This window comes from Apis florea, unplaced genomic scaffold (assembly GCF_048593485.1).
Source record: "Apis florea isolate Af1SG1 unplaced genomic scaffold, ASM4859348v1 contig_1914_pilon, whole genome shotgun sequence".
Lineage (NCBI taxonomy): Eukaryota > Metazoa > Arthropoda > Insecta > Hymenoptera > Apidae > Apis > Apis florea.
The window spans coordinates 2,304,550-2,332,365 of record NW_028256504.1 but is presented as its reverse complement, the minus strand read 5'-3'; the positions used below and the strand labels follow the sequence as shown (position 1 = coordinate 2,332,365).

Sequence of the window (27,816 nt, the reverse complement as noted above, 5' to 3'; positions counted from 1 at the left end):
AGTTTCTTTCGTGGATTAAAAAGAAAAAGAAAAAAATATCAGGTATTTAATTAAAACTAATAACTTTTTTTATTTTCTGCAATCCTCTTATTTTCCTATACCAAACTGATAGCAAACAGGAAGGAATTTGAAAAATATTTCGAATGATATGATTAAATAAATCATATTTTTCAAATTTTAATCTTCTAATGAAAAAAATTAATGAAAGAAAAAACAATGATATCATGACTAATTTCCTAAAATTGTATTTCATATTTTCTTAAATTGGAATGCTTTCTTGGAAAACATTTTTCATGTATGTATATCGCATATTTGTTATTGGTATTGTAAAAAAAAAATTATTTTATACAAAACTTTATACAAATCGAATATTGCGTATATGATATACACACAAAACGAGCAAGTATGAGAAGTATATATACTATATATAAGAACATAATCAGATATATATGTAATTAGATATCTCGCTGTCTTTATCGTGGGAATCATGAATGTAATAAACAATGATACTATCAATGATGCTGGTTAAAACAATTCTGAGAGGAAAATAACTAGAAAAGGAGGTCAATTATTATAATCGATAATCATTATTTGATAATACTTAAAATAGAAAATAACATATAAAATTTATTGTAGAAATTATTCTATTTTCAATTTTCTTTAAATATAATAATTATTTTTTATTAGTTATTATATATTATTAGTATTTATAATTATTATTTTGATTATAACTATTTATAACTATTTATAATCAAAATAATAATTATAAATATAATAATATTTTAAATTAACCGCCAAAATGATTTATAATTCTTCTAATGGTAATGTCACATATAATATTTTTACTTATTTTATCGACATATGGTAATGTTAATAGATATAAACCATTGAACCAATGATAATTATGAATTGCAAAGAGAAATTAAATTAATTATTAAATTTAATTAATCTATATTTGCATTCAAAAAATAACATGAGTAAACCTAAAAAATTACAGTTGAGAAACAAAATAAACGTAACGTTGAATGAATTTTGTATCCGATGTTCTAAAATATCAACTTCACAAAAATCAAAGTATAACCCTCTAACATAAGGGATGAGATAAAAAAAAATAAAATATTATTTCTTTTATATCTTAAATATTTTATTTCTTTTCTCCATCAAATATTTATTTAAAAAAAAAATTATTATTTATCTTATCAAAAGTACAACATGAATGTTATTAATTTTTCATAAAGATACACGATATTAAAAAATAATTTAGATTGTTCAAATCAGTTATTAATATAGAAAAAATAATCTAATTCGCATTATATATTCGTAAATATAAAATAAAATAAAATATGAAATTAAATTAATTAATAATAAAGATCAAGTCCCATTTTGAAAGTCTATAATACAAACTATCGATTCTAATAGTCAAATATACAAATATACAAATAATATAAAATAAAAAAAAAATAATTTTATTCTTTGAATACAATTACAATATTCAATAATCAAAAGTTATTGATTAAATATATTAATTGAATAATAGTACACGAAAAATAAAAGAAATAATTATTATAAGATTAAATAGATAAATTACGTACCTAAAATAAAGAATTTGAACACTAAACTTTTCGACGAATAACATCACGATAGAATGACATCATACGCCATTATTTCGATTATCGAAATACAAATTTCGAATAAAATCGATTCATGCAAGTCGAAACATGTCAAGCATTTATCGTATGAATGCCAATCGTCAATTTTTTGGAAACAAGTAAGAAATGTTGAAATTGTAAGAAATGTTTTTTAATTACGAGTGGAATAATAAAATATAGAAATAATTTACGAATTAAATTTATATTAATATAGATAACACATTTAGGAAAGAAATATGTGAGAATATATATGAAATAAAATTGATTGCAATATTTAATTGTTATTTCCGTATGAATAATATAACAAAATAAACAAAATAAACTTATGGTAATGTTTTCTGTTAATAAATAATAAATAAAATCTTTCATTTACATGCAAAATCATTGAATTATTTCTTAATCATCGCTTAAACACATAAATTATTACATTTTCGAATCATCGACAATCAAATAATAATCTGCTTATAAAATTTAATAAGTATTATAATAAATAATTAATATTTAAATTAAAGTTTAATTCAAGAACTATTTACCTATTTAAAATATCACTTTTTATCTATTTTTTTAATCAATTGATAATTTTTTGAATAAAATCTAAATACTAGTTTTAATTTTATGCTAATAACTTTAACTAATATCTGTATTTTGACAATTTATACAAATAAAATATTTATTATAGAAAAAATAATTGACAACATTTTCATGTTAAATTTGAATTTTATAGATCGATCACAATTATAATTCGTATGTCAAAAACAGTTGACTATTGCTACATTTAATTACTATTACTTTCATCAACAGGAGCACTGTTGTCTTATTCCATTCTGAATCGATAATATCGCGTATGATACAAAAATGATAACAGAGAATATTTTATCCTCGGATGATGAATCTATTCTAAACTTAATCTGTGGTGGTACGCCAATTTGAAGACTGCGAGCGCACACAGTGTCACGTGGTCAGGCGCGACAAGCGCATATTCGAGAGAAACCTGGCGCCCTGGTGGCGGTCTTTAGGGCGGCCATATTTTCTCTCGTGGATTTCAGTCACGAAGGTGGTGGTTCGCTGACAATTTTTGGGATGCGCCGTTTGAAGACATTCTCGTGTGTTTTATATTCGTAAATAAGTGACCAGTGCCAATCATGGCTAAAGGGAGTAATAATTTGACTGGAAGACGGTCGTCGTCGCATAATACAAAGCCTTACGACGCAAACAATGTGAGTAGTATCTCCTTGGCACAAGTCCCCTGATAGAAAGTTCTCTGTCTCTCATCCAACGGTTATTCGCGCGTTACCGCGCAAATTAAATCTTTCAATAAATTCACACTATGTACTAAATCTTTTTTAAAATATTCTTTACATGACTATTCTTTTTCTAAAATATATTTTCATTATATTTAGACGATGTCACGGTTATGTGAGTCCACTCGATAACCTCAATCTTTTCTATACTACTTCACTCATGAGATATCCATCAAGACGCCTATAACACGTAACCTTGAAATATTGTTTTTTACAAAAAAAATTTTTGAGAATTTGTCATATAATTTAATTCTCGTAAATTTATCATTCTTTCAGTTTTATAAAGTTTAAACGTTATCAGTTTACATTCATATTTAATACGTGTGTAAAAAAGGCACGCATGACGTTGGAAAATCGTGTTTTGCGCAAATTCACGCAATATCTTGTAATCTTTTTTAAAGATCATTTTCCTTTTTTTGATAATAATATTCGTTTAATTCGATTGATTTAAATTAATATAAAATTTAATTTACTTTTCAAATGAACGTTTTAACCTCAATTTTAAAAATGACTTTTTATGTATTGCAATTATTACTGTATTATGTCCTTACATATATTAATTTCATAAAATATTTGTAGCTATGATGATATATTTAAATAACTCGTTAATTTGTTCTTTGTATATATTTATTCAATTATTATTTAACATATTAATTTAAGTAAAATTATATATAAAACAACATATACACAATATATATAATATATATGATTTTAAAATTCATACATATATCTTTTCTTTATATAAGATATTCAATTTTTTTTTTATTTTCTATAATATTAAATAATTTTTTAGACTATAAAAATATTTTTAAACATTATTTGATACATATCTTTATTTTCTTTACATTTCAGTCTTTTGTAAAAAAAGTGGCAACAAAAGTAACAGATCTTATACCACAAAGATTGTGGATCAGTAAGTGGTTTAACTCATCTCAAAATGAAGATGTATTAGAAGATAACGAAAATCTTGAAGAGGTTGAATCAGAAGAAGATATACAAAAACCTCCACCTTTAAAACGACCATGTATTCGTATGGATGTCACTCATCCACCTGGTACATTTTCAATTCAACCAAGGACTAAATCAACAATCAACAAAACCAGTGTAGCTAAACAACAATATTCAATTCATAATGAAGTGGTAAACATATTAGAAAATATTAATTTCAATCAATAAAAAAATTTTTCAATTAATAATTTTTTTATAGAGTGAAGATTTTTGTAAACCTGGAATGGCCGGGCCAAGTGGGATTAGTCATTTAGTATCTTCTACACCTACAATGCAATCGAGTATTAGAAATGTAGCACCTCAGAGATCTGAATTAAATTCATTAGTTGCTACTACAAATAATGGAACTACAAATGGTACGGATGATAATTCTGAATCCAGTGAAAGCACTAGTGGTTGTAGCTCTCTTATTCCACAAACAAATAGACAAGAAGCTCCATCAAATGTCTCTTATCACTCACCATTTTCAAAGAGAAAAAGATTCAATGATGATAAATTAAGTTTCAGTAAGTCAAATTTCTCTCTTCTTTTGTTGTTGATTTGTTACTTTAATATAAATAATCATTTTTTTTAATATATAAATTTTTTTTAGCCAATCATATGCAGTCTCCAAGATCTTTATTTTTAGATAATAACAGCCGAGATACTTTAAGTAGTCGTAGACCGAGCTTTAATGCATCAATCATGACAAACACGCCGGATCGTGCATCTCCCTTGGCATCTCCTTTTTACAGTGGAAATATTACTTTTGGTGGAGCAAATGCAGTAGGTCTTTATAAGCAAGGTCGTAATCTGTTTAATAGTTCAAATGAGGTATGAATTACTAAGTGAAATTAAAATCATTTTAAATAATTTTTATCATTTACTATAAACATTTTTTATTAACATTAGATTCAACTTAAAGTTCCTAAAAGAACAAGTGTTGAAGTAAAACCATCTAATACAGCAGGAATTGATTCATCTGGTATGAGTCAAACTGCTAAGAAAATATTGGAAGCATTAGAACATTTTTCGTCGCCAATAACTGATGCTAAAAAGATTCCATTAAAAATGATGAATAATACATCATCAATAAATAAAAAAAGGACAAGGGAGGAAATGACATCAACTAAAGTTGGATTACGTCATTTAACTCGTGAATTAACTGTACCAACTGTACCCGATATATTAAAATTAAGACGGCGGCAAAAATTACAAGATACAACAGTTGCAGCTAGAAAAATTATTTCAGCTCGAAGCGAACCACCGCCTCCACAAGAATATCATCTCAGGTAAATATATATAATTATTTCTCATGTACAATATTCTCGTATGTATGTTTATTTATGTTGTAAATTTTAAGTTGTGTGCATTCATTATATGCAATCATTTTTTAGGACACAAACTAACGAAGATTTAAAACATCATGGAAAAACTAAAGGAGCAAAGCTTGAACAGGAAGATACAATTGAACCCGTCAATTTACCAAATATACCTTTACCAATATCTTCTTTACCTAATTTCAATTTTATACCATCTACTAATACTATGATAGTAGATGAAGTTAGTACAGATAAACAAGATACATTCACGTTTGCAAGTCCTATAAAAGTAACAAGTACGACGAAGAATTTAAAATCGATTAATAACTTTACATTTAGTAGCCCAATTAATGCTGATAAACAATCAATTGATAAATCTAATGATATAAGTTCATCTTTAAACAAAAATGATATTAAATCTAATATATCTTCTAATGAATATATACCTCCTATAATACAAAACTTTATTTGGTCTGATTCGTCTATAGCTCCTAGACTAAAAGAAAAAATAAAAAATAGTGATGGTACTATTTCTTCAGATGAATTAAAATCAGGGAGTGTTATGGATATTCTTTGTTCTAAATCTGAAAAATCAAATGAATCAAAAATGCAATTAGATTCAAATAAAGAAACTATTAATAAAATAAATACTGTTAGTCCAAATATAAATGATAATATTGTTAAAGCTCTAAATTCACAATCTAATATGTGGGAATGTTCCGAATGTTTGTTCAAAAACAATGATTCCGAAAAACATTGCTTTACTTGTAAAGCTATCAAATTAAATAAGGATAAAAATGATAAAAAGATTTCTGAAATATCAACATCTAATAATACCAGTGAATTAAAAACTACAGTAAAAGATCATTTTGGATTGCAATTTAAGCTTTCAAGTAATCAGTGGGAATGTACGTCATGTTTCTTAAGAAACAAACAAACTGATACTAAATGTATTGCATGCAGTGCTCTTAAACCAGATATAAAGCAAGAAATTAAATTTGTCAAACATAAAGAAAAATTTGAAGAATGTCCTAAATGTAAATCAAAAGATTTTGAAAAATCAACTACATGTTCTTGCAATACATTTAAATCAAATGAATTAAAAATTACTCCACAAAAAAATATGAATCCTACAGATAATACAGATATATCTGCAAATGAAGATAGTAGAACCAATACATCAACTAATACATTCTCAAATATAGATAAATTAAAATCAAGTAAAGAAACATGGGAATGTCCTTGTTGTATGGTTAGAAATCTTATTTCTATTGATTCTTGTCCATGTTGTAATACAGCTAAACCAAGTGTTGGAATTACTACAAAGAATATTCTGTCAATGTTTCCAAATGGATTTGGAGATAAATTTAAAAAACCTGATGGTGCGTGGAATTGTAACACTTGTATGATACAAAATGAAGCAAAAGTTACTATATGTGTAGCTTGTGGTGATTCAAAGCCAGGTTCAAAAAAATTGGATAATTCTACTTCTGCAAATATTAGTTCCAATTTACAATTTAATTTTGATATACCTGCAAATAGTACTGGTTTTAAATTTGGCATTGATAAGGCTGGTCAAGAAAAGACTGATAGTACAATATCTTCAAATGGTTTTAAATTTGGCGAAAGTCAACAAAATAGTCAAACTGGTCAATTTACATTTGGTATACAAAAAGAAGAAAAGAAAATAAATGAAACACAAAAATCTGAAAATAATATTCTTTCAACTTCAGAAAATGCTTTTCAAACTAACGCAAGTAATAGTGAGAAGACTGATATAAAGCAAAATCCAGAAAAAATAGAGAAAAACACAACACCATTATTTTCGTTTGGTATAGCTAAAAGTGAGAGTGAAACAATAGAATGTAATAAACAATCTGCAAATGTAACAACTACAACAATTCCATCTACATTTACATTTGATACATCTAAACCTACAATGGTACAATCAGATACAAAGGAAGAAAAACAAATTGAAAATACTATAATAGAAGTTTCAAAGCCAAATACAGGAACTATAGAATCTTCTAATGCTATTAATACAAACACATTGTCTTCAATAGCTCAAAGTAGTACTCAAGAAACTAAATCAACTGCTAGCTTCTCATTTGGAGTACCAAGTAGTACAATTGCAGTTACTAGCAGTACTTCTACAATTGTGGTATCAAGTCTTCCATCTTCTACTCAATCTTCCTTTACATTTCTTGAATCAAAACCAACTACACAAACATCGATTGTACCAACTTTTGGTCAAATATCGACTTCGGCTCCTACAGCTAATTTATCTAATACTTTTACATTTGGAGATAGTAAAACAAGGGAAGGATCTTCAATAACTAAAACTTTTGGGGCATTGCCAAATGCTCCTTCTGGAAATACATTATTCTCAAATATTTCTAATTCACCATCATTGTTTAATAATGATACAAAAACTACACCAACATTTGGACAAACTTCAACTGAAGATAATAAACAACCTGCATTTGGTGCTGCAAATACAAATAAATCCTCAACTTTTGCAATACCAGAGAATAAAGTACCAATATTTGGAAATACAGAAAATAAACCAATTTTTGGTTCACCTGACACAAAAATGCCTGTGTTTGGAAATACAGATAACAAAGTAACATCTTTATTCAATTCACCATTGCAACCATCAACTGCAACACCAATACCTTTTGGTGGATCATCAGCTACACCAACACTTTTTAGATCGTCTGTTACTCCTGTTTTTGGTAATAATACTACTTCAACATTTACCACTGAATCAACACCCAGTATTTTTGGATCTACCTCAAAGCCAAATGAAACTGGCACATCAAATTCAAATATATTCACATTTGGCACTAGTCCTCCTCAAGCAGTAGCAAAATCAGGAACTGGATTCAATTTTTCTGCAAATACTAATCCTGGTGAATCGACACAGAAACCATTATTTACATTTGGTAGTCATACATCCACTCCACAAAGTAACAATTTATTTGGAAATACATTCAATAATCCTACATCAACAAATTCTTCTGGCTTTACATTTAATGCACCTAAACCGGAAGCAACAGCATTTGCTCAAACTGCAGCTACACCTCCTACAATTTTTGGTACACCACAACCTGGAGCACAAAATCAAGCATCATCTTCATTTTCCTCTACTCCTTCAAATACAGGATTTAATTTTGGAACTACAACACCTGTTGTTACATCATCAGGAGGTTTTAATTTTGGTGTAGTTGTAAGTAAAATAATTATAATTAAATTAAAAATTATTATGATTATATTTAATCAATGTTTCAATTTATTAATTATTTTAATTTATATATTTTAATATATTGAATGTTTCATTATATTAATCTAAATAATTGATTCCTATTTTTAGGTACCTGCTTCTACACCATCTGCAGGATTTAATTTTAATCCTCCTAATAATACACCTACATTTGATCCTAATACTCCACCATCATTTAACTTCACTGGCGGCAATGCACCTCCAACATTTAAGTATGTATAAATATATATAAAATTATATTATAAAAAATTATTCATAAATTATTAATTATAGAGATTATATATTACATGTTATTTTATTTCAGTGCTACACCTACTCAAACACAACGGAAAATTAAAAAAGCTTTTAGAAGGATGCGGTAGAAGGGCAATTAACATACAACCATAGTTCAGAACACACTCGGATGCACTTTTTTTATATCTATTTCATGCAATCGCGTGTGTAAATATGTTTTTGAATATATGATAAAGTTATAGTATGATACAATGAAAATATCATATACCGACCGGTCACATCAATGTGGTGGTATACCAAGCATTTTATGTAATATATTAATTTGTCAATAGGATATGCTTGCGTACAACCACTTGTGTTCTACAGGATCTGTAAATTATAAATTATTTAAATTATACAATAATAACAAATGATACTTCGATGTTGGCATGAAGCCAGTTTTGCAACTAAAACAGATTATAATGCTATTGCATTATTAATACCTTGCCCAAACAAGACACTGTATATGTACTGACGTGACAATTTAATTTGCTGAAACGAGATAATACCTCGATAAAGAAATCTAATAAAGCACTAAATATGTGCAATTTATTGAAGATAATGAGTGGGAGTGTATCCCTCAGGTAAGTATAAGTCATTCACAACTCGTGACAATGGTTTTGTAACTAATATAAGAAGAGAGGAGGACTAAACAGTGCCGAAGTACATTGAGTAAAAATTATTTTTTTGTAAAATATGAAAGAAATGTTGCAATAACTTGCAATGGCTTTATTCTTATATTTCTATGTAAAAACAATCATTCTTACCTGACTAGTTATTTTTAATAAATTCAGTATACACAACTTTACATAGTCAGGTACATGATCTTAAAGGAGCTTAATGGAAGAGAAATATGTGCTTACATACAACAGATGGAATTCTTTTATTCATTTCTTCTATAAATTTCGAGACGTTACGAGTCTTGTGAATTGACTGAATATCAATGATGTCCCACTGCGTATAAACATTAATTATATTTTAATTAGAATTTTGTGGACAGTTCTACAATCTTTGTAGTACTAGTCCAAAAAAACGTGTATCATATAAAAAAATGGCATTCGGATAGTACAAACTCACGATTACTGAACAATTGCATTGAGTAGTCGAAATTGTATATTTTTTTTATATATTGAATGAGCTAATCCTATAAGAATATACTGAATGCCATTTTAATAGGATTAAATTATAGTAATGTTGTGTGTTTTATCATAGAATGAATGAAAAATGAATCAAGAAGTATGTTGAATGGAAGTAAATTATTATGGGGCTTCTAAAGAGTTACTTCTTTTTGTTACTAAATTAAATATATTTTTATAATGAGTTTCTAAAATTGATATCAATTTTGTATATTACTGTTATTTCTACTACATAAATATATCATGGAAACGTATCATTCTGTATTTACAAAACTAAGTATATTACAATAAAATTAGTAGAAATAAAATTAAAAAATTATACTTAATTGTTAAAACATATAGATGAAAAGTCATATTCTGACGTACTTTTATAAGATATAATATTTTTTTTTCTTTTTTTTCTTTTTTTCTTTTTTTTTTTTTTTTTTTTTTTTTTTAAGATTCACTTCTTTTATAATATTTTTCGTTCTAATGACAATGTTTATACAATTACAGATTTTAACAATGAGTGCAATTTTATCAAGAGTGATATTAATTTTTATAAATGTAAGTATAACAAAATTGTTTCCAAAACACTAAACAACCATGAAATGGATATTCTTTTTAGAAGTCCCTAAATACAGAAAGTAGTTAGTTGACGTGTTAATGATTAATGAATTAATATGAAATCATGCACGTCTTATTTAAGATTAGGATAGTTATATCTATAATGTTGGCTTAAAATTGACAGTAGCCAAGAATAACTCGGCACAAGACCCACCTTCTGCCATAGTAGATATGTAAGTAGGTACAAACAACTCTGTTATATATTGTTGCTCTATATATGTTGTGTAATATTTACATTATAGATTTTAAGACATTTTTAATTTCTGTATACATTATCAAGACACAAGGATAATATATAATAGAGAAATCTTGATTTCATGTTGATAATTTATAAATTGCAAACTCTGAAAATACCCTTCGTAGTTGTTATCTATTATACTAAAATAGTATTGCTAAGTATGTAAAAAATATATCAACGTATTAGTCCATTTTTCTTTGTACAATTAAAAATGCAATTATTCTACTGTTTAAATGTAGAACAAGATCTATTGTAATTCAGTAATTGAAATAGACTAGTTAATACTTACAGTACCTCTTAATGTTATCCTTTATAAAAAAAATGATCTTCTCTACGAAGGGTTCTCTTCTGCACATAGTTATATTGTCTAAATTAAAAAATTATAGCTTTGTATAATTACCAGCTGAAATACTAACCAATGGTAAAGTGAGGCTGCGCTGAGATATGTCTATGCTGCTGTCCTACACTGTGAACATTCTCTGTCGAGGCTGTGTCGTCCATTTGTCTATCCCTAGACAAATTTCCAAATTAATGAATATATCAAATGCTGCCTAAAAGAGGCAGTACCTTTGTATTAAATCTCGTATATGGCCTTAACAAAACATAACGAGCGCGTGACGTAGATGTATTAATGATTGTAAAGCAAATCATATTGGAATTGTTTTGTAGCAGTTTGTACTCTCCATTGCAATGTGTTTGCATAAATACTTGAAGAGCACTACATTAAAATCGTTCAACAATAGATATTTAACATCTTATGACTCATAGAATACTTGTCTTTGTATTATAATTACTGAAAATATTATATTTTCATGAAATTAAGTATTATTATAATTATTTGATAAAGAATTAGTCATCACTTAATATTATAATTTAGTTGAAACATATGTAAAAATATATGTAATAATTATTATAAATATTTTTTTTCTCTTTTGTTAGTGAAATCTTTTTTCTAAACATGATGCAAAAATTCTGTGAGTTATGAGATGTAAATAATGAGTCAAATGTTCTGAGGCCTTATTATAATCTTAGTCCATGAAAATTATGTATTGTACTGAATTTACATGAATATCTGTAATGATTATATTGAGAATGTATTAATCAATGATCTAATGTTCACAAATGAGAGAGTTTGTTATAAAATAAGTCCAATGACTGCCTGTAATTAAATAAAATGTACATGGGAGAATGTTCACTGTATGCTTCAGGTGCTATGGAGATGTTATAACATTCTTATGTCATGGTATAATGTTAGATAATATTGTGAGAGTATCGGTGTTTCTCAACCGATAAATTATTAATAATTTTATAATCTTTAATCGCACAAATGAAGCACAGAAAGCTACTAATATTCTCTTATTTCTGAATAAAAACAAAAATACTTTATAAAATTACAAATATTTTATTTAAAAGAAAACATGAAGACATTTGATTTATTGAAAAATACGTAATAAACACAAAATTATATAATTAAAATAGTAGTAATACATTACATAGAATAAAAGTAGATCTATTTGCGAACGAATTATATAAATATAATTATGATGAATGAAAAACTCGATAGCCTCATATAATATAATTTATTGAATAAATGTGACATTGCTTTAATGCGTAACATTTGCAATGACGAGGGCTATTGAGCTTGTGTTGAGAAACACCGTAAATAGGATACATTCACGTTAACATTATTACCATTATTATTCTTAATATTATTATCCTCCGCTGTATTCATAATAATTATATTATACAGTACTAGGATATATGAAAAATATCAATTGAAAACAATGACGTTTAATTTTGGTTTACAATTTTATTTTATAGCTAGTAAATAACGATTTTAAGGAGGGCATTTAGATAATGATGCGAATCAAAGAGTTTTTAAATAAGTACAATTATCGTGTAATATAACTATACTTTAAATTTTAATTTTTTTCTTAGTAAATAATGTAAAATGTACGAGAACAAATAAAGCACGTGTAGTACTTCATAAAAACCCTTTGGTTCACATAGAGAAAGTAATCTGAAAACGAATGTTAGAATTCAGTCGCAGTCTCGAATTCTTAGGTCAAATGTATTTGTTTAATGATTACATTTCGCGTTGCTTTTTATTTCTGTAAGTATCAAGCTCACTCCTTAACAGTTCCTCAAAGAAAATATACAAAATAAGAAATCCATATTATAATATAATATTATAGTATTTGTGGTTTTATCATCCTGAATAATCATATGTCTGTTCTACATGTTTTTAGTAAAAAAATATTTTATTTTAGTCACATGATATATTTAAATGCAAAATTCAAAAAAAGCAAAGGAAAGTAATCTTCTTTAAATAGTTTGAACAAAGTTAGAGTGGGCAAAATATAAGTATTTTTTTCACACTTCAAAAAGTTTTATAAAAATAAGTAATTAAAAATTACAAAAACAAATGATTAAAAATTAAAAAAATATTTTTTTCTACATAAAGTAGCCCAGTTAATATTAATTAAAAGTTCAAATTGATTATCGTGTTGCATTGTCTACTATAAAATCTACGTATTCAGTTTTCACTTACTAGAACTATACAATAATTATATAACGTTAATTCATTTTCTTATGTTGCACAGCTGTATGAGGAGTTATGCAGAAAATAAAAATTATCTACGATTAAGATACACTAAGTGTTTGACTTATTTGATTTTGGCACACTGTACAATCTGCATTAATAATACAATGTTAAGGTGCTTTCAAAAAACACTGAGAATAAGTAACATATATTAGATTATTGTAAATCTCTAAAATTATTTACAAATTTTATACAAGTTTCAATCTTGTCCACTAAAAATTTTTGTTACATAAAAATGTATTTTTTTTTTCTTTTACTATTAATATATTAAGATGAAATTTTAAATAAAAGAAACAGATTGCTATAATTACAAAGCAAAACTACTTTTTTCCAAATATGTGGGAATTAGGTAAGACAATGGCGATAAAGAATTGAATTAAAACTTCTGGCACGAATTTTATTCCGAGATTTACAACAAAAATGTTTCAACTAGTTAAAATGCCGCTTAATCTTGGGATATGAAACATTGACACGTATAACATAGGTAATACAAGACGATGTGGACAATTCAATAGTTTGCAATGAACTGATAGAATAGATTCATTTTCTATTTACTTAGTGTGTTGTGTTTGCGTGTGGATAGGCCTTCTGTGCTTCCTAGAGAGGTGGGTTTCTTAATCAATTGTAATAAGACTCGTTAGCTGATAAACGGAATAGCCAATCCTCTCTAGGCAGCCCATATTCATTACTATTTTTATCACTTCTATCATAATATTATAATTTAGGTACAATCTTAATTATTCAATATTAATGAGAATATTAATAATTATGTTTTATTTTTTGCATGAATTAATTATAGATTGTAATTATAATTACTTTATAAAGTTTCTTACACTAAGAATCGTCAGACATGAAGGAATTTTGGGATTTTAGCTCCTCCAATGTTTGAATTTGTTGACGGAGAAATAATATCCTGTAATATTAAAAAAAAGAAAATCAATTGATTTAATTTAATTATTTTGTACAATTTTAATGAAAAAATAAGAACGTATATATACCTTTGTTCCTGTAACGTTGCTTGAATTTCTGTCAGCCTCACTATCGATCGTGCCGTTTTTAATTCTGCTGATACTCTTGTACATTGTAAACTTCCCATTGTATGTGCTTCTTCACTAAGTTTCTGTGCCTGAAAATGACAATTATCAAATATATTAAAATATATCTTATATTACAATATTCCTATTATAACATACAATATTAAAAATAATTATTTTCAAATAAATACCTGTTTTTCAAGAATATCAGCAGGAAAAGCACGCACATGTTGCGTTAAATCTTCCCGATAGTGATTAGCAAGTGATGGTGTTAAGGAAGGAGTTAAAGGAGGCTGTACTCTAGATAATGCTTGTAAACCTGTATTACTTAAATTTCCAAGGGAACCTAATGTACTAAGATTTTGCAATGAGCTTAAACCTTGTACTCCAGAATTCGTGCTCCCAGGACTTGTTACTGTGAAAGAGAAACTTGTAGGTAATTAATTACTATGATTTTATTAAATACAAATTCATCAATTATTAACATACATTTTCGAGCATCGATACAATCCTGGGTTTCTGAATGTGTTGGAGTAGGTGGTCCCTCACTTGTAACATTACCGCTTGTATCAACTTTTAGTGGGACCATTACATCATTTCCACTATTATTTCGTTCTCCACTAGCCGACTGCTACAAAAAAAAAATAATTGAATAACATGAATATAATTATTATATTTTTATATTGAGATTAATCATACAATTAAATTAATTTATTAAATTATAAATATGACCTTACTTGTCTAGATAATAAGATAGCGGCTGTTTGAAGTGTTTGTAATGCTTTTTGTGGTGTAATATCAGGTTGATCTTTATTGCCTGTGATTTGAGATAAAAGTCTCGGAAGATTTGCTAGTGAAACTGGTGGTCCTGGAGCATTACTATTACCTTGTTGCGTTGGTGAACTAAGTTTTCCAGGTGTTTGTGGTGTAGATGGTGGATGTGATGTTAACCGAGGTAATGCTATAATAAATTATCAATCATTATTAATATATATTTTTTCCTTTTTTTTTATCGTTATATTGCTTAAATACATACCAGTAGCCAACAAAACAGGACCTTGAGGCAGTGGATCGTGAGTACAAGATGTTAAAGGTTCGGAAGTTGGAGTGGAATCACCTGGAGAAATATCCATATCCTGTGCTTGACGCTCTACTCCAGTTTCTTCTCTACATGATTCCCGATCCCTTTCGCGTTCTCGTTCTCTTTCTCGTTCTTTCTCTCTTTCTCTTTCTCTAATCGAAACATCTTCTCTACTGCTACCACCACCACTTCCACTGCATGAACTCCAATATTCTCGTTTATCGGACTGACGCGATTTACCATCTCGCACACTGCTACTGCTATTTGATCGCGAGTTGGAATGTTTATCGTGACCTACGACCAAAAAAAACCAAAAACCTTCTATATTGAATAATTCTTTTAACTTAGATATGAATTAATTTTAGACAGAAACAAAAAAATTATATAACTTATATATATATATATATATATATATATATATATATATATATATATTTTATTAATCCAATCTATACTTTTCATATAAATGATAAATTTGAAATATTGAATAATATGAAACATTAATTTGAAATAAATATTTGATATATAAATATAATATTAAATGGATAAAATATTATTTATATTTTTACATTTATTTTAATTTCTTCATTTATATTAAAATCAAAATAATTTATTAAGGACTATTTAAATTGATTTGCAAAAAATTGATATTGATAATAAAGCAGCAACAAATTGTAATTATTAAAATAGAAAAAAATTATATTTTTGTAAAAAAAATAATATTAGCAATAAGTAAAGAATTTAAAAAAGTTATTTAATAATATATTGTTAGACGTACTTGACCTAGAAGAATAATCATTGGACTGACGTTGTCGATTTTCTGTTCGACTAATCCATTCCCGTGGTTTTTCCCACTGAGAAACTTCTGTTTTACAGTTGTAATAATACTTCTTGCCTGAAGAGCTCATGTGTTCTGACCAATCACCAAACCTGGCCGAACGTTCCATTGCACCTCCTCGCTCATCACCACGTTTGTCCTAAACATACTGTTCTAAAATTTCCGGAAACGATTGAATCGATGGAAAATATTTATAAAAATTCCAAAACTTGTTCGAAAAGTTGAAATTACATTTGTCCACGTTGTTGACTCCACGTACACCTATCAAATCTCGATATTTGACAATTTTTTAATTTTCAAAATGATATATATCGCTTAAATGCTAATTATTATTAAAATCCTTATTTATTATATTAATTTAATTATAATGTATATGAAACATTTAAGAAACAAAAAATTTCGTGATAATTAGATATTTCCTCACAAAAGTAATTTTAAAATACATTTTCATATGAGATTTTATTTAAAAACGACTTATAAATTTCATTGATTATACATAGTTTTATCATTGTTCGCTTTATTTAACTATAGACAAAATGAATTTTTATTGATATTTATAATCATATTTGCAAAAATATTTACAAACATATTCTTAATATATTTTCATAATTACCAATTTGAAAAATATTAAGATATCTATAAGATATCTTTAGCTATAATAAAGTCATATTTAAGATTTAATCATAAAATAAATTTAATAATTAATTTAAAAAAAATCATGAATTAATTATTTAAAAATTTATTAATAAAATAAAAATAAAAAAAGTATGTATATTTTATATATTTTAAATGAAATTTCTAAGCTGTTCATGAAAATAAAATCTTATATAATATAATTTATTTTAAAATTGTCTTATCACAAATTTTATGACAGTCAATATATTACAAATGTATTTTAATTATTTTTTATGTTTTTATAAATATATTTTTTTTTGTAATAATTATATGAAGTACATTTTATACTGACCTGACAGGAATTATGTGATGGTTTTCTTTGAGATGAAGATTCTCTTGATGAATTTGATGATAATTTTATAGGATGTAAAATCTATAAAAATCAATAAAAAAAGATTTAAATATTATACAATATGAAATATAATATTATATATTTTCCAGAATATTTGTATTATTCATAAATCAATTATCAAAGAATATTCAAAAGAATGACTATGTATAAATTGTTTTACAATATAAATATTAAAAAAAATGAACAAAAAAATATTTAAAATAGAATTAGGAAAAAATTCAATACATTCATAATAATACAGTATAAATTAATTCAAATAAATTATTTTATTTGTTAATTACTTTAAATTATTAATTTATATTTATAATAATATATGATTAGAAATTTTATTGTAATATTTGAATTTATTAAAAAGAAAAAATTAATTTTCAACTATATTAATTAAATTAATACATTTTAAAATTTTTATTGAAAATATTCTTACTTCTCCACTACTCCTATCATGGTTGGTCCTGTGTTCTGAATCTCTGCTCTCACGGCTTCTCTTGTCTTTTGGGGATCGTGCACAATCTACACATATGCAAGCAAGCATGTTACAGCTGAAAATGTTAAGACACAAGCCTGTTTTTATACTGAAGAAAGAAAGAAAACTTTAATTCTCAAAGTCATTATACAGTCGATTTTGCCATAACACAGATTCTATAATTAAAATAGTAATACAAAATGATAATAAGCATTATTCATTAAAAGAAAAAATAATTAAATATATAACATATTTTTTTTTATTAACTTTTTTTACATATTAATATTTCAAAACTCTATTTATTTTAAATCTCTTAAATATAAAAATTAAATATAAACATGTTATAACAAAAATAGAATATTAATCTTCTGAAATATATTTAAAAATATTATGAAAATAAAATGAAATATAAAAATATAGATTATAACTAACTTTAATTTTTATATATATTTTTCATATATATTATTATTTTCATATATATATATATATATATATTGATATAAAATATTATTAATTATAATAATAATAATTATAAATAATGAATATTATATTTATGTAAATATATTATTGTAGATATCAATTTTTATTTCTATTAATCTTTAAAATAATATTCATTTAATATATTTTTAGTTAATCATGCATAAAGTTGAATTTTAATTGCTAATTAAATAATTAAATCTTTTGTTTTACAAATAAAATTAACAGGTTATAGCAAAAATGACTGTATTATTATTTGTCACAATAAGTGAATCTAGCAAATTTCTCCTAATTAAAATATTTGACAAATACAATATTAAATTTTTTTTAATATAGTTTTAATGTTTTATATATTTGCAGTATATATATTTGTTTTATATTTTAAAATATGATAATTTTACATTATTCTAAAAAATTTAATGAAAATTTAAATGTTAATTACCTGAATACTTGTCCCTAGAGGAGGATAACTTGTAGTCTCTGTTTTCTCTCTCCTTCTTGTATAGGGGCTTGGATGTGTAACTGCGAGGACTATCTCTATCTGTTCCCATGCCCATACCCAAGCCCCCAGCTGGACTATAAGAGTTGCCATTTGGGGAATCTCGCATACGTCCTTCGTAACGACTATCTGATGATGTTGTTGATGAGGAGTAGCCACCCTTAGAACTACTATATTTTGCGTTCTGTAAAAAAATATGACATATTAAATATAATTAAAAAATCATCTTAATTAATTATTAATTATCAATAAATAATAATTGAAAAATAAAAAAAAATAATTTAAAAACAAAAAAATATTAATATAGTTTTTTATATTCTTATATTTTTTATTGTAACTAATATAAAAAATAATTATTAAACAAAATTGTTATTGTGATAAATTATAATTATATACAAAAGTTAATATATATAAAATTGTTTATTATATTAAATTCCAATTATACATATAAAATATCTAATTATATATTATGTTTTACATAAAAAACATAATATAATACTAGTGTTGTGACTTAAAGAAAAATTCAATGCATTAAACATAAATGAAGTATCTGAAATTATTTATTATTTTTTATTAAAACACAACTGTTACAAATAATATATTACAAAAAAAGATTATAATTAATTTATTCATGTAATATTTCTAATATACTATTAGTAATCTGCATAATATAGAAGAATGAATTATTGATTTTCTAAAAGTGAGGTTATGTTTACAATATTAAATAAAATTTTTATCTTTTAGCAAAAATAGCAAAAGTGAGCAATTTATACAATATTTATAAGATATTAAATATAAATTATAAAATTATATTAAAAAGTATATATAACTATTGCATATTTTTAATAATATTGATAATTAAATGAATATTTCCAAGGACAATATTTAGTTAAAATTTTTATTCGAATTTTAAAAGAGAATTTTTTTATTATATTTAATTTTTATATATTTCTTATATAATAGCAGAAACATAAAAAAAACGAAAATAAAGTTATAACAAAAAAAATTTTATACTCAACAAATATATATATATATAATTTAATAATTCAATGTTCTTTTATATTCATTAAATAAGATTTTTGGGATTCATTAATCAAAAAATAGGCAATAATCAGTTCACTTGTGTAATTTTAAAATATATGTTTTTTAATATATAAAGATCAGCAAATTTATATAGAAAAGAAAAACAATTTTTTTTTTATGATACATATGATTTACAACTCATATTTAAAATTTTTTAAAATAATTATGTAAATGAAATTATTTGACACTCGATTATTGAAATTCAATGTAAAAAAAATATATATACAAATATATATAGTATATATTCGTGTGTATGTGTATATATATAAATATATATATATATATACATATTATACATACATATATACATGTATACACATCACATACAAAAGCTATGCGATATTTGCGCCACACGAAAGGGACAAAATAGGCGGGCAAAATACATAAGAAATATTGGACACTAAATAAAAAAATGTCGCGCATTTGAAAATTATAATGAATTTCTTATAAATAATTTGTCTATAATATCTAATTGTGATTTAGTTAATAACGAACTATAAAAAAGAAAGTAATGTAAGAAATATGAAAGAACTATTGACACAGTTGATTGCACGATTATCGAAATAAAAAGCGCAAACAAAAAAAGAGAATTTTATTTTCTTTTTAATGAGAATGAAAAGAATCGCGGTAAAATCGTGCATACAATCGCACTGTAGACGAATTACCCCACTCCTAAACCCCCGACACCAATTGCTCGGATGATATTTACCTGATAGGGATGGGCCTGGTGCTTTTCGAAGTACCTGCAATCATAAAAGAAAAATGGTGAATAGAATTACAAGACAGCGGACGTTCCAAGATGGAAAATAAAATTTCCATCGAGGAAAATCTTCCGCGAATGGCGGTAGTAGTAATGTCGAATGGGTCGGATGGACGGACTTTGAAGATGAGAGGTGAGGTGAGTAGAGGTTGGTTGTGTCAGGATTGGGTATTTGACGGCGGTACCCTACCCATCGCTGATCCTTTGTGGTTTCCTCGCATGCATTACCATCAATGCCGGTGTCTGTGGGAAATTCGCGGCCTCGGATGTTCCCTTTTCGGTTGGTCAATGTCATAAAAACAACATTAACGCTTATTTAACAGTCAACTTTCTTTCTACCCGGACGCCATGTCACATACGTGATCGGCCGCTAGCGGTTATTATAGTCGAAAAGTTCGAGTAACGTCTGCGCTTCGGTGTGCACTTCTCTATTCAGGAGCGTATATACTAAAATCTTTGAACTGATCCATTTAACTGCACGTGACAGTGTGTGATCTGTGTGCTTTAAAATTCTTTTGTCAATTTGATTAATACATTTTGTACTTAAATTATATAAAAACTTATTAATTTTATTGTTAACTTAAATAAGATGATTGTAATATTTGATGAAAGATTTATTTGTGAAATATGCGTGTAAATTCAAAATGGAAATGATTATATTTGTTCATATGTAATGAAAATTATATAATCATATTATTCTATTTATTTTTTAAATATCATACATATAGAGAGAAAAATATATAGTTTTTTTTTTACTTTAAAGAAATTTATATTCATTATAAATGTAAAAATATTCAAACACCAAATTTAAATAATTCTCACAATGACTATCAGTTATATAATTATAATTTCTAAAATTTGCATCTACTGTAATAAATGGAGAAAAATGATTTATGAAAGTATAATAACATTTCAATATATCGCCAATTTCATTATCAATAGAAAAATATTTTTAAATTATCAACAATATATTGGGGTTCTTTAAAGGGTGCGGCCGTACCTGTATTTGTAATTTCCGTAGTGACGTTCAAATTGTTAAAATAACGGCGGCGTTGATTCAGCATTGACGCCAGGCGTCGTGTTTTACTCGATTTTCGAAGAGCTATCATAAGTTTCGAGCACACCGACAATAGGCGGCGCAAGTTGCAATAAATTTATAGTTGTATGCGGTTATGCTGTAGGAAATGTAAAGAACTAAAGCTATGAGACGCCTTATTACGACAAAATAAAAGTGATGATCATTCCCGTTTAATTTCATTTTGTTGCAGGTATGTAATAGTAAATAATATAACAATGCATATTAAGAAGCGAAGATTATTTAATCTCTGTGTTCTCGACACGCTTCTAAAAACAAATGCATATTCAAGAAACTTGTGTTCTTTCATTGTTGATTGTTATTATTTAGACTTTTATAATGTAACATTGACACGTGGTTATATTATGAAATCGTAGCAATATATAATTGTATTAAATATTATATTAAGATGTGTTTATTGTAAATTTTATTTTTTACAATTTGATTAATTTATTTCAAGAAAAATACATAATATTTTTTATCTTTTAATAATATATTATATTATTAAAAAAAATAGTATATTATTATAATATTACATACAATTATATTAGATTTTAAATTTTAATAAGAATAATTTTTAAATTATAGTTTATTCTATAAAATGTAATCATAAGATACAAATATAAACAATTTTTTTATTTCAAATTCAGTAAATAATTTATTGATAAATATTGAGAGGCATAAGAAATATAAGAAAATATATCAACGATTAACATTCTTTCAAATTTATATAAAAATTATATATTTTTATTTTTTTAAATATTTGTATAGTTTAAAAATAATTTTTTAAATTATATCTAAATTTAATATTCAAATTTTATATTATATCTCTTATGTAATTATAAATGCATGATAATTAAATATAATATTAATTTTAATAAATTTACAGCAGATTTTTATAAAAAAAAAATAATGGATAAAAGAAATAAAGTAGATTTAACATTGACATGCAATAATCCTATAAGTATGTCAAAAAAATATGTAAATCAAGAATATATAATTAGTCATTTCAATGATATTAAATCATGTGAAAATATATTTCTATGGCTTGATAAATTTAATAATCTAATGTGTTCATCTGTGGGACATAGAAGTTATGAATTATTAAAACATTTACTTTTCCTTTATACACAGTAAGATTATTATATTTTCTAAGAAAAAAAAATATTTTATATATATATATATTAAAAGAAATGAAAATGTACATATAATATATAAATGAAAAAATTATTTATATTGAAATTAATTTTTATAATTTAAAACTAATATTAATTAATATTATGTATTTTAGAAATATTTTAACTAATATAAATACATATTGTGAAAAAGCATTGGATATGACAAAATTAAAAAATCATCTGAGTACTACATTAACATTTTTTCATCTTTATTGGAATGATATTAAAGAGGTATATTAAATCATAAATTATGAATATAATAAAAATGATAATATATTAAAAATTTACTAATAAATGTTTTTAATAGCATGTTAATGATTACAACTCATATTTAAATGAAATGTCAATACTGTTAGGAATATACATAGATATAGAACTTAAAACTTTTACACACACTATGGATTCATCTAAAATTGCTTCAAAACTGCTTTCAGCATTATGGATATATCTAAGTAAGTTAAAAAAAAAAAAACATTTAAAATTTGAATAAAAAATATTAAAATAATATTTTTATTCTAGGTAATTCAGAAAAACATATTTTTAGAGTATTGCTTAAACTAAAATTTGTTACTAAAAAATATTCAAAAATTTTTGATTTTATATTCGTGTATGTAAATATTTAATATTTTCTACTTTTTTTAATATAAAGTTTTTTTTTACATAATATAAATTATTTTTCTTATATTAGGAAAAGTTTTACTAGTTTCAAGAAAAGTGTGGAATCTTTAACAGATGTAGAATATGTTAGATATTTACTTGTTCTAAAAATATGGAAAAAAATGAAAGAAACTATAGAAGAAAAAAAGGAAGTGAACAAGATAGCTTTAACAATATTAGGTCCATGTATTCCAAAAATGCGTGATGAATTATTGAAGATTATATGTAAAGTTCCAACAGAATTTGAAAATGGAACTCTTGGTCTATTACAATCAAATGTATTTAATTTAAAAACTGCATGTAATAATTTTTTAGTATTTGAAGAAGCAATGTTTGTTGAATCTAAAGATAATTTCATAACACAAAATTCTGATTTATATTTACAGGTAAATTTTTTTTATTAAGAATTATAAATATTATTGATTAAATATTATTTTGATTTGGTTATTTTTAGGATTCATATAGTGTTCAAAAAAATTTTATAAATTGTGAATTAATAAAAAATGATACAGAAAATAATTATGCTTTTAAAAATGGAATAAAAAATAATAAAAATAATGATGAACTTCTCCCATCAAGAAACAGACTTAAAAATTATAAAAAGATATCAAAATTAAAACCTGGAGAATTAATTTTAATTGATTTAACTAAAGAAGATGAAGTAAAAACAGATAAAAAGAAAAGAAAGAAAAAGTGTCAAAGAAATTTAGAATGGTTAAAAATGGTAAAGAAAAAATATAAAGTACAGAAACAAATTGATGAACTAAAACATAAAAATCAAGTAATAATTTCAGATGCTCATAGTACGAAGAACTCTGAAAAATTTTCCCATAATATTCTTCTTGAAAAACAACCAATTTCAAATAATAAAATTAATGAAACTACAGAAAGTAATACTTTAATGGAACAAAAATCATTTCATGATAATACTCATAATTTAAAAAATACACAGGATTATATTCTCAATAAAAATGAAGTAAAATATATGTTTCAACATAAACAATGTGATACATGTAATTCATCAACAAAACAAACTGATACACAATTCAATAAAGTTCTATATTTGCTGGAAATTCTAAGTACTATGGGACAAAGTATTAAAGAACCAAAAACTATATTAAATCTACTGAAAGAAAGTAGGAATGAAAATAAAATGTCTTCTGAATATAACATTTTTTATAAAAATACAATTAATGAATGTAATGAAATGAATACTCAACAAGAAAGTTCCATAAAGACAATATTATTGTCAAAGGAGTGCCAAAATAATATTACAGATGTACAATCTATAAAACAAGAGTTACCAACAAATATAGATCTTAATGTGATAGAAAAAAATACTTACTGTCAAAATGAATCTATTTATGTACAAAGTGATAGTCATTTGCAATCCATGAATAGTCCAGAAATAATAGAAACCATGAAACAAAACATTGCTCATGAAATTCATGAATGCACAAGTTGTTGTAAAAAAATTGATATAAAACCTTTTTCCTACCATAACAATAGCATATTTAATATCACAAAGAATGATGTGGCTCAAAATACAATAGATAAGGATGCTATTGATAAAACATCAATTTGTGACAAAAATATAATGTGTATATTAAATGATCTTGATAAATGTATGGATGTTTTAAATCGTATTGGTGAACATATTATGACTGTTTATGCGGAAAAACAACAAGAAGTTTTGGGAAATCAATCTACAGAATCATCATCAAAATGGATACAAAATATTAATTCATTGACAAATGCAGAAAAAGAAGAACTCAGCAAAATTTTAAAATTTCGTGGGAAAAAAGATTTATTAAATGTATGCAGATGTCAAGATATTAATTTTTTAGATAAACTTTATAAATCAATATCTCAATCAGAAGAATATTGTTCTCATGAAAAAAATAATATTCTTCTCGAAAACAAATCAAATTCTATAGATAACTATATAAAATCGAAATTTGAACATCCCATTAAAGAAGAAAATAATGAAAATTTTGAAATTTTAAAAGATAAGATATTGAAAACAAATGAATGTAAAATTAATACATCAATAGATAATCAGATATGTGATATATCTTCTATACATGATTTGAAAAATACTAAAGAATTAGATCGAGATATACATTGGAAAGCAGAAAATTCTAAAGTAGAAAATTTGCCACAAAAAAGTGATGCAAAATCATGTTCTGTAGATGAATTTGAAAATATTGATATTTTAGATAGTATTCTAAATGTACATATAACTATTAAGGATGAACAAGAAATTTGGGAAAATTCACAATCTCCATTGATGTCACCAATTAATTATGATAATTCAAATAGTGTATTAGATTGTATTAAAGATTTTTTTTCACCATCTGAATATATGCATTCTAATGAAACAGAAGAAAAATATATTTTATCAAATACAGAAAATTCTCAAACATTATTACCTGAAGGTAGTCTTGGAATAACTGGAATATTAAATAGTTTATTTGATTTTGATTCTCCTTCAAACGATTTTATGTATTCAAATGCACAGGCAATTAATCCGCGATTAATTAAAAAAACTTTTAAAGATGAAATATCAACAAAAAATTCTAATATATCTGAATTAAATTTTGAAGAAAAAATTACAGAAAAGAATAATTTAGAAAATACATTTTTACAAGAGAATAAAGAATTATATAATCAAAATCGTTATATTGATGATAGTATGGATATAGTTGGATTTGGATTAAACACAAGTGCAGAAAAAATAATTGATTCTTATTCATTAAGTAAAAGTATACCTTCGTTCTCTGATCATTCAACTGTTTTAGTCAATTCAGATAACATATCTTCTGAAGATAAAGAATCATTTCCTAAATACAGTCTTTCTAGTCCTACTGATAAGTTTAATACCGATAATTTTATAGAAAAATCATATATTTTTCAAAAAAAAGATATTAATCAAGTTCAACTCAGTGATACAAAAAATCAAGATTTACCTGAAATTTGTATTACTAATAACATTTCATCAAATATGAATTATATATTAAGTCAATCAAAAGATAATGTTCAGTCATCACAAAAATATTCATGTACAGAACTTGAAACTAGTCCTTTTATAAAAAAACAATCTTTAGATTCTTGTGATTTATTGTCTTCCACAGATTCAATATCATGTAATATTGATACAACATTTCAATGTGTTAAACAAAAACATAAAAATTCTATGAGACAAAGAAATATTCAAAAAACTATGCAATACAATAAAGAAAAACAAAATCATATTACAAAACATAAAATAAAAATTAGTACACAATCTAAATTACCTAAATGGACATTAAATTCTAAAAAAAAAATTAAAATGAAAAAAAAAGAAAAAGAATCATTTACATCTATTATTCAACCCAATCAAGATGAATTAAACTTAAGATGTTCAGAAATTACTATTATCAATCCTTTGAATTATCAAAATGTACAAAATACATGTGAATCACCATTATCAACATTTCAAATGTCATATTGTCAAACATCTCCTAAAACTTGTTGTACATCTAAAAAGAAAAATAAACAATTAAATTGCCCAGAAGTAAAACAAATGTCTCAACAAAAACAAATTTTGTTAAATCTTTATGAAGATTCTATGGTGGATACAATCTACAAAGAAGATTCTAAACTAGAAAATCCTCAAGATATCATGGAAGACATCTCAGAAGATTCAAGTATGTCAAGTATATCCGAAAAATCACATATATCTAAAAATAAATCTTGTTTCAAACTATCAGAAAAAAAGATGGAAATTGATACTGATATAATCAAAGCAAATCTCATAACAGATAAGAATACAACTAAAGTTTCAAATAATAATGGAAAATCTAATGCCAAGTGGTCATTACAAGATATAGATATGCAACCATCAAATTCTATTAAAGAACAAATAATTACAACTTTGAATGAAGATATATCTTTGAAAAAAAGAAAATTACAACTTCAAAATTTTATTCAGCCAACTTCAACAAATGGAATTGTTTGTTCTATAAATCAGCAGAAAAAGAAAAAAAATCATTGTGTCTCTATAAAAAAAAAAGGTAATTTTATTTTAAATATTCTTGATAATTTATTTTACTTTAAAAATAAACTAATTCTTATTTTAAAATTTATTTTATTTTCTATGTAGTTTTAGAATATCATCATGTTGAATAAATAAATATAAATTTTGTATAATTAAATATTTTTATGAAATAACTATATTATGTACAATAAAATTTATATATATTTCA

At 24.8% G+C, this 27,816-nt stretch overlaps 3 protein-coding genes across 15 annotated transcripts in view; 2 read left to right on the top strand and 1 right to left on the bottom strand.

Moving 5' to 3' along the window:
* Window positions 1-21,693, bottom strand: part of wcy (WW domain-containing adapter protein with coiled-coil wacky) — a 22,720-nt gene extending 1,027 nt beyond the window's left edge. The window contains exons 1-14 of one of the 9 annotated variants that reach the window (XR_015293955.1): window positions 20,850-21,693; window positions 20,609-20,642; window positions 18,760-19,000; window positions 17,802-17,887; window positions 17,318-17,398; window positions 16,291-16,489; window positions 15,468-15,806; window positions 15,169-15,392; window positions 14,921-15,062; window positions 14,623-14,846; window positions 14,396-14,523; window positions 14,231-14,310; window positions 11,212-11,306; window positions 10,736-11,162 (exon numbers count right to left, since the gene is read on the bottom strand). Coding sequence is in view for 5 of the 9 variants with exons in the window: in XM_086913842.1 (XP_086769968.1) it covers window positions 14,232-14,310; window positions 14,396-14,523; window positions 14,623-14,846; window positions 14,921-15,062; window positions 15,169-15,392; window positions 15,468-15,806; window positions 16,291-16,489; window positions 17,318-17,398; window positions 17,802-17,887; window positions 18,760-19,000; window positions 20,609-20,642; window positions 20,779-20,954 (1,953 nt within the window). In the remaining 4 variants the exon portion in view is untranslated. Of the gene's footprint in view, window positions 1-10,735; window positions 11,307-13,780; window positions 14,311-14,395; window positions 14,524-14,622; window positions 14,847-14,920; window positions 15,063-15,168; window positions 15,393-15,467; window positions 15,807-16,290; window positions 16,490-17,317; window positions 17,399-17,801; window positions 17,917-18,759; window positions 19,001-20,608; window positions 20,643-20,778 lie in introns of those variants that run through there. The other 8 variants (XR_015293958.1, XR_015293959.1, XR_015293957.1 and 5 more) reach the window with 8 other exon arrangements.
* LOC100865653 (uncharacterized) lies at window positions 2,573-9,618 on the top strand. Of its 2 annotated transcripts, none has more exons than XM_003691034.4 (8): window positions 2,573-2,866; window positions 3,803-4,090; window positions 4,158-4,464; window positions 4,551-4,771; window positions 4,850-5,229; window positions 5,335-8,488; window positions 8,633-8,754; window positions 8,847-9,618. In XM_003691034.4, exons 1-8 carry the CDS (start codon window positions 2,792-2,794, stop codon window positions 8,902-8,904), a joined length of 4,605 nt encoding a protein of 1,534 aa, XP_003691082.3. In that variant the 5' UTR covers window positions 2,573-2,791; the 3' UTR covers window positions 8,905-9,618. The 2 variants fall into 2 exon arrangements, with proteins under 2 accessions (XP_003691082.3, XP_086769912.1); XM_086913786.1 differs by having other exon boundaries at window positions 2,595-2,866; window positions 3,803-4,054.
* Window positions 21,602-27,816, top strand: LOC100863881 (uncharacterized). Of its 4 annotated transcripts, XM_086913765.1 has the most exons (8): window positions 21,602-21,927; window positions 22,624-22,867; window positions 23,026-23,143; window positions 23,220-23,364; window positions 23,432-23,519; window positions 23,601-23,955; window positions 24,024-27,624; window positions 27,714-27,816. In XM_086913765.1, the coding sequence occupies exons 2-8, from the start codon at window positions 22,647-22,649 to the stop codon at window positions 27,737-27,739; spliced, it is 4,554 nt and encodes a 1,517-aa protein (XP_086769891.1). In that variant the 5' UTR covers window positions 21,602-21,927; window positions 22,624-22,646; the 3' UTR covers window positions 27,740-27,816. The 4 variants fall into 4 exon arrangements, with proteins under 4 accessions (XP_086769891.1, XP_086769883.1, XP_086769897.1 ...); XM_086913757.1 differs by having other exon boundaries at window positions 24,024-27,816; XM_086913758.1 differs by having other exon boundaries at window positions 21,802-21,927; window positions 22,627-22,867; window positions 24,024-27,816.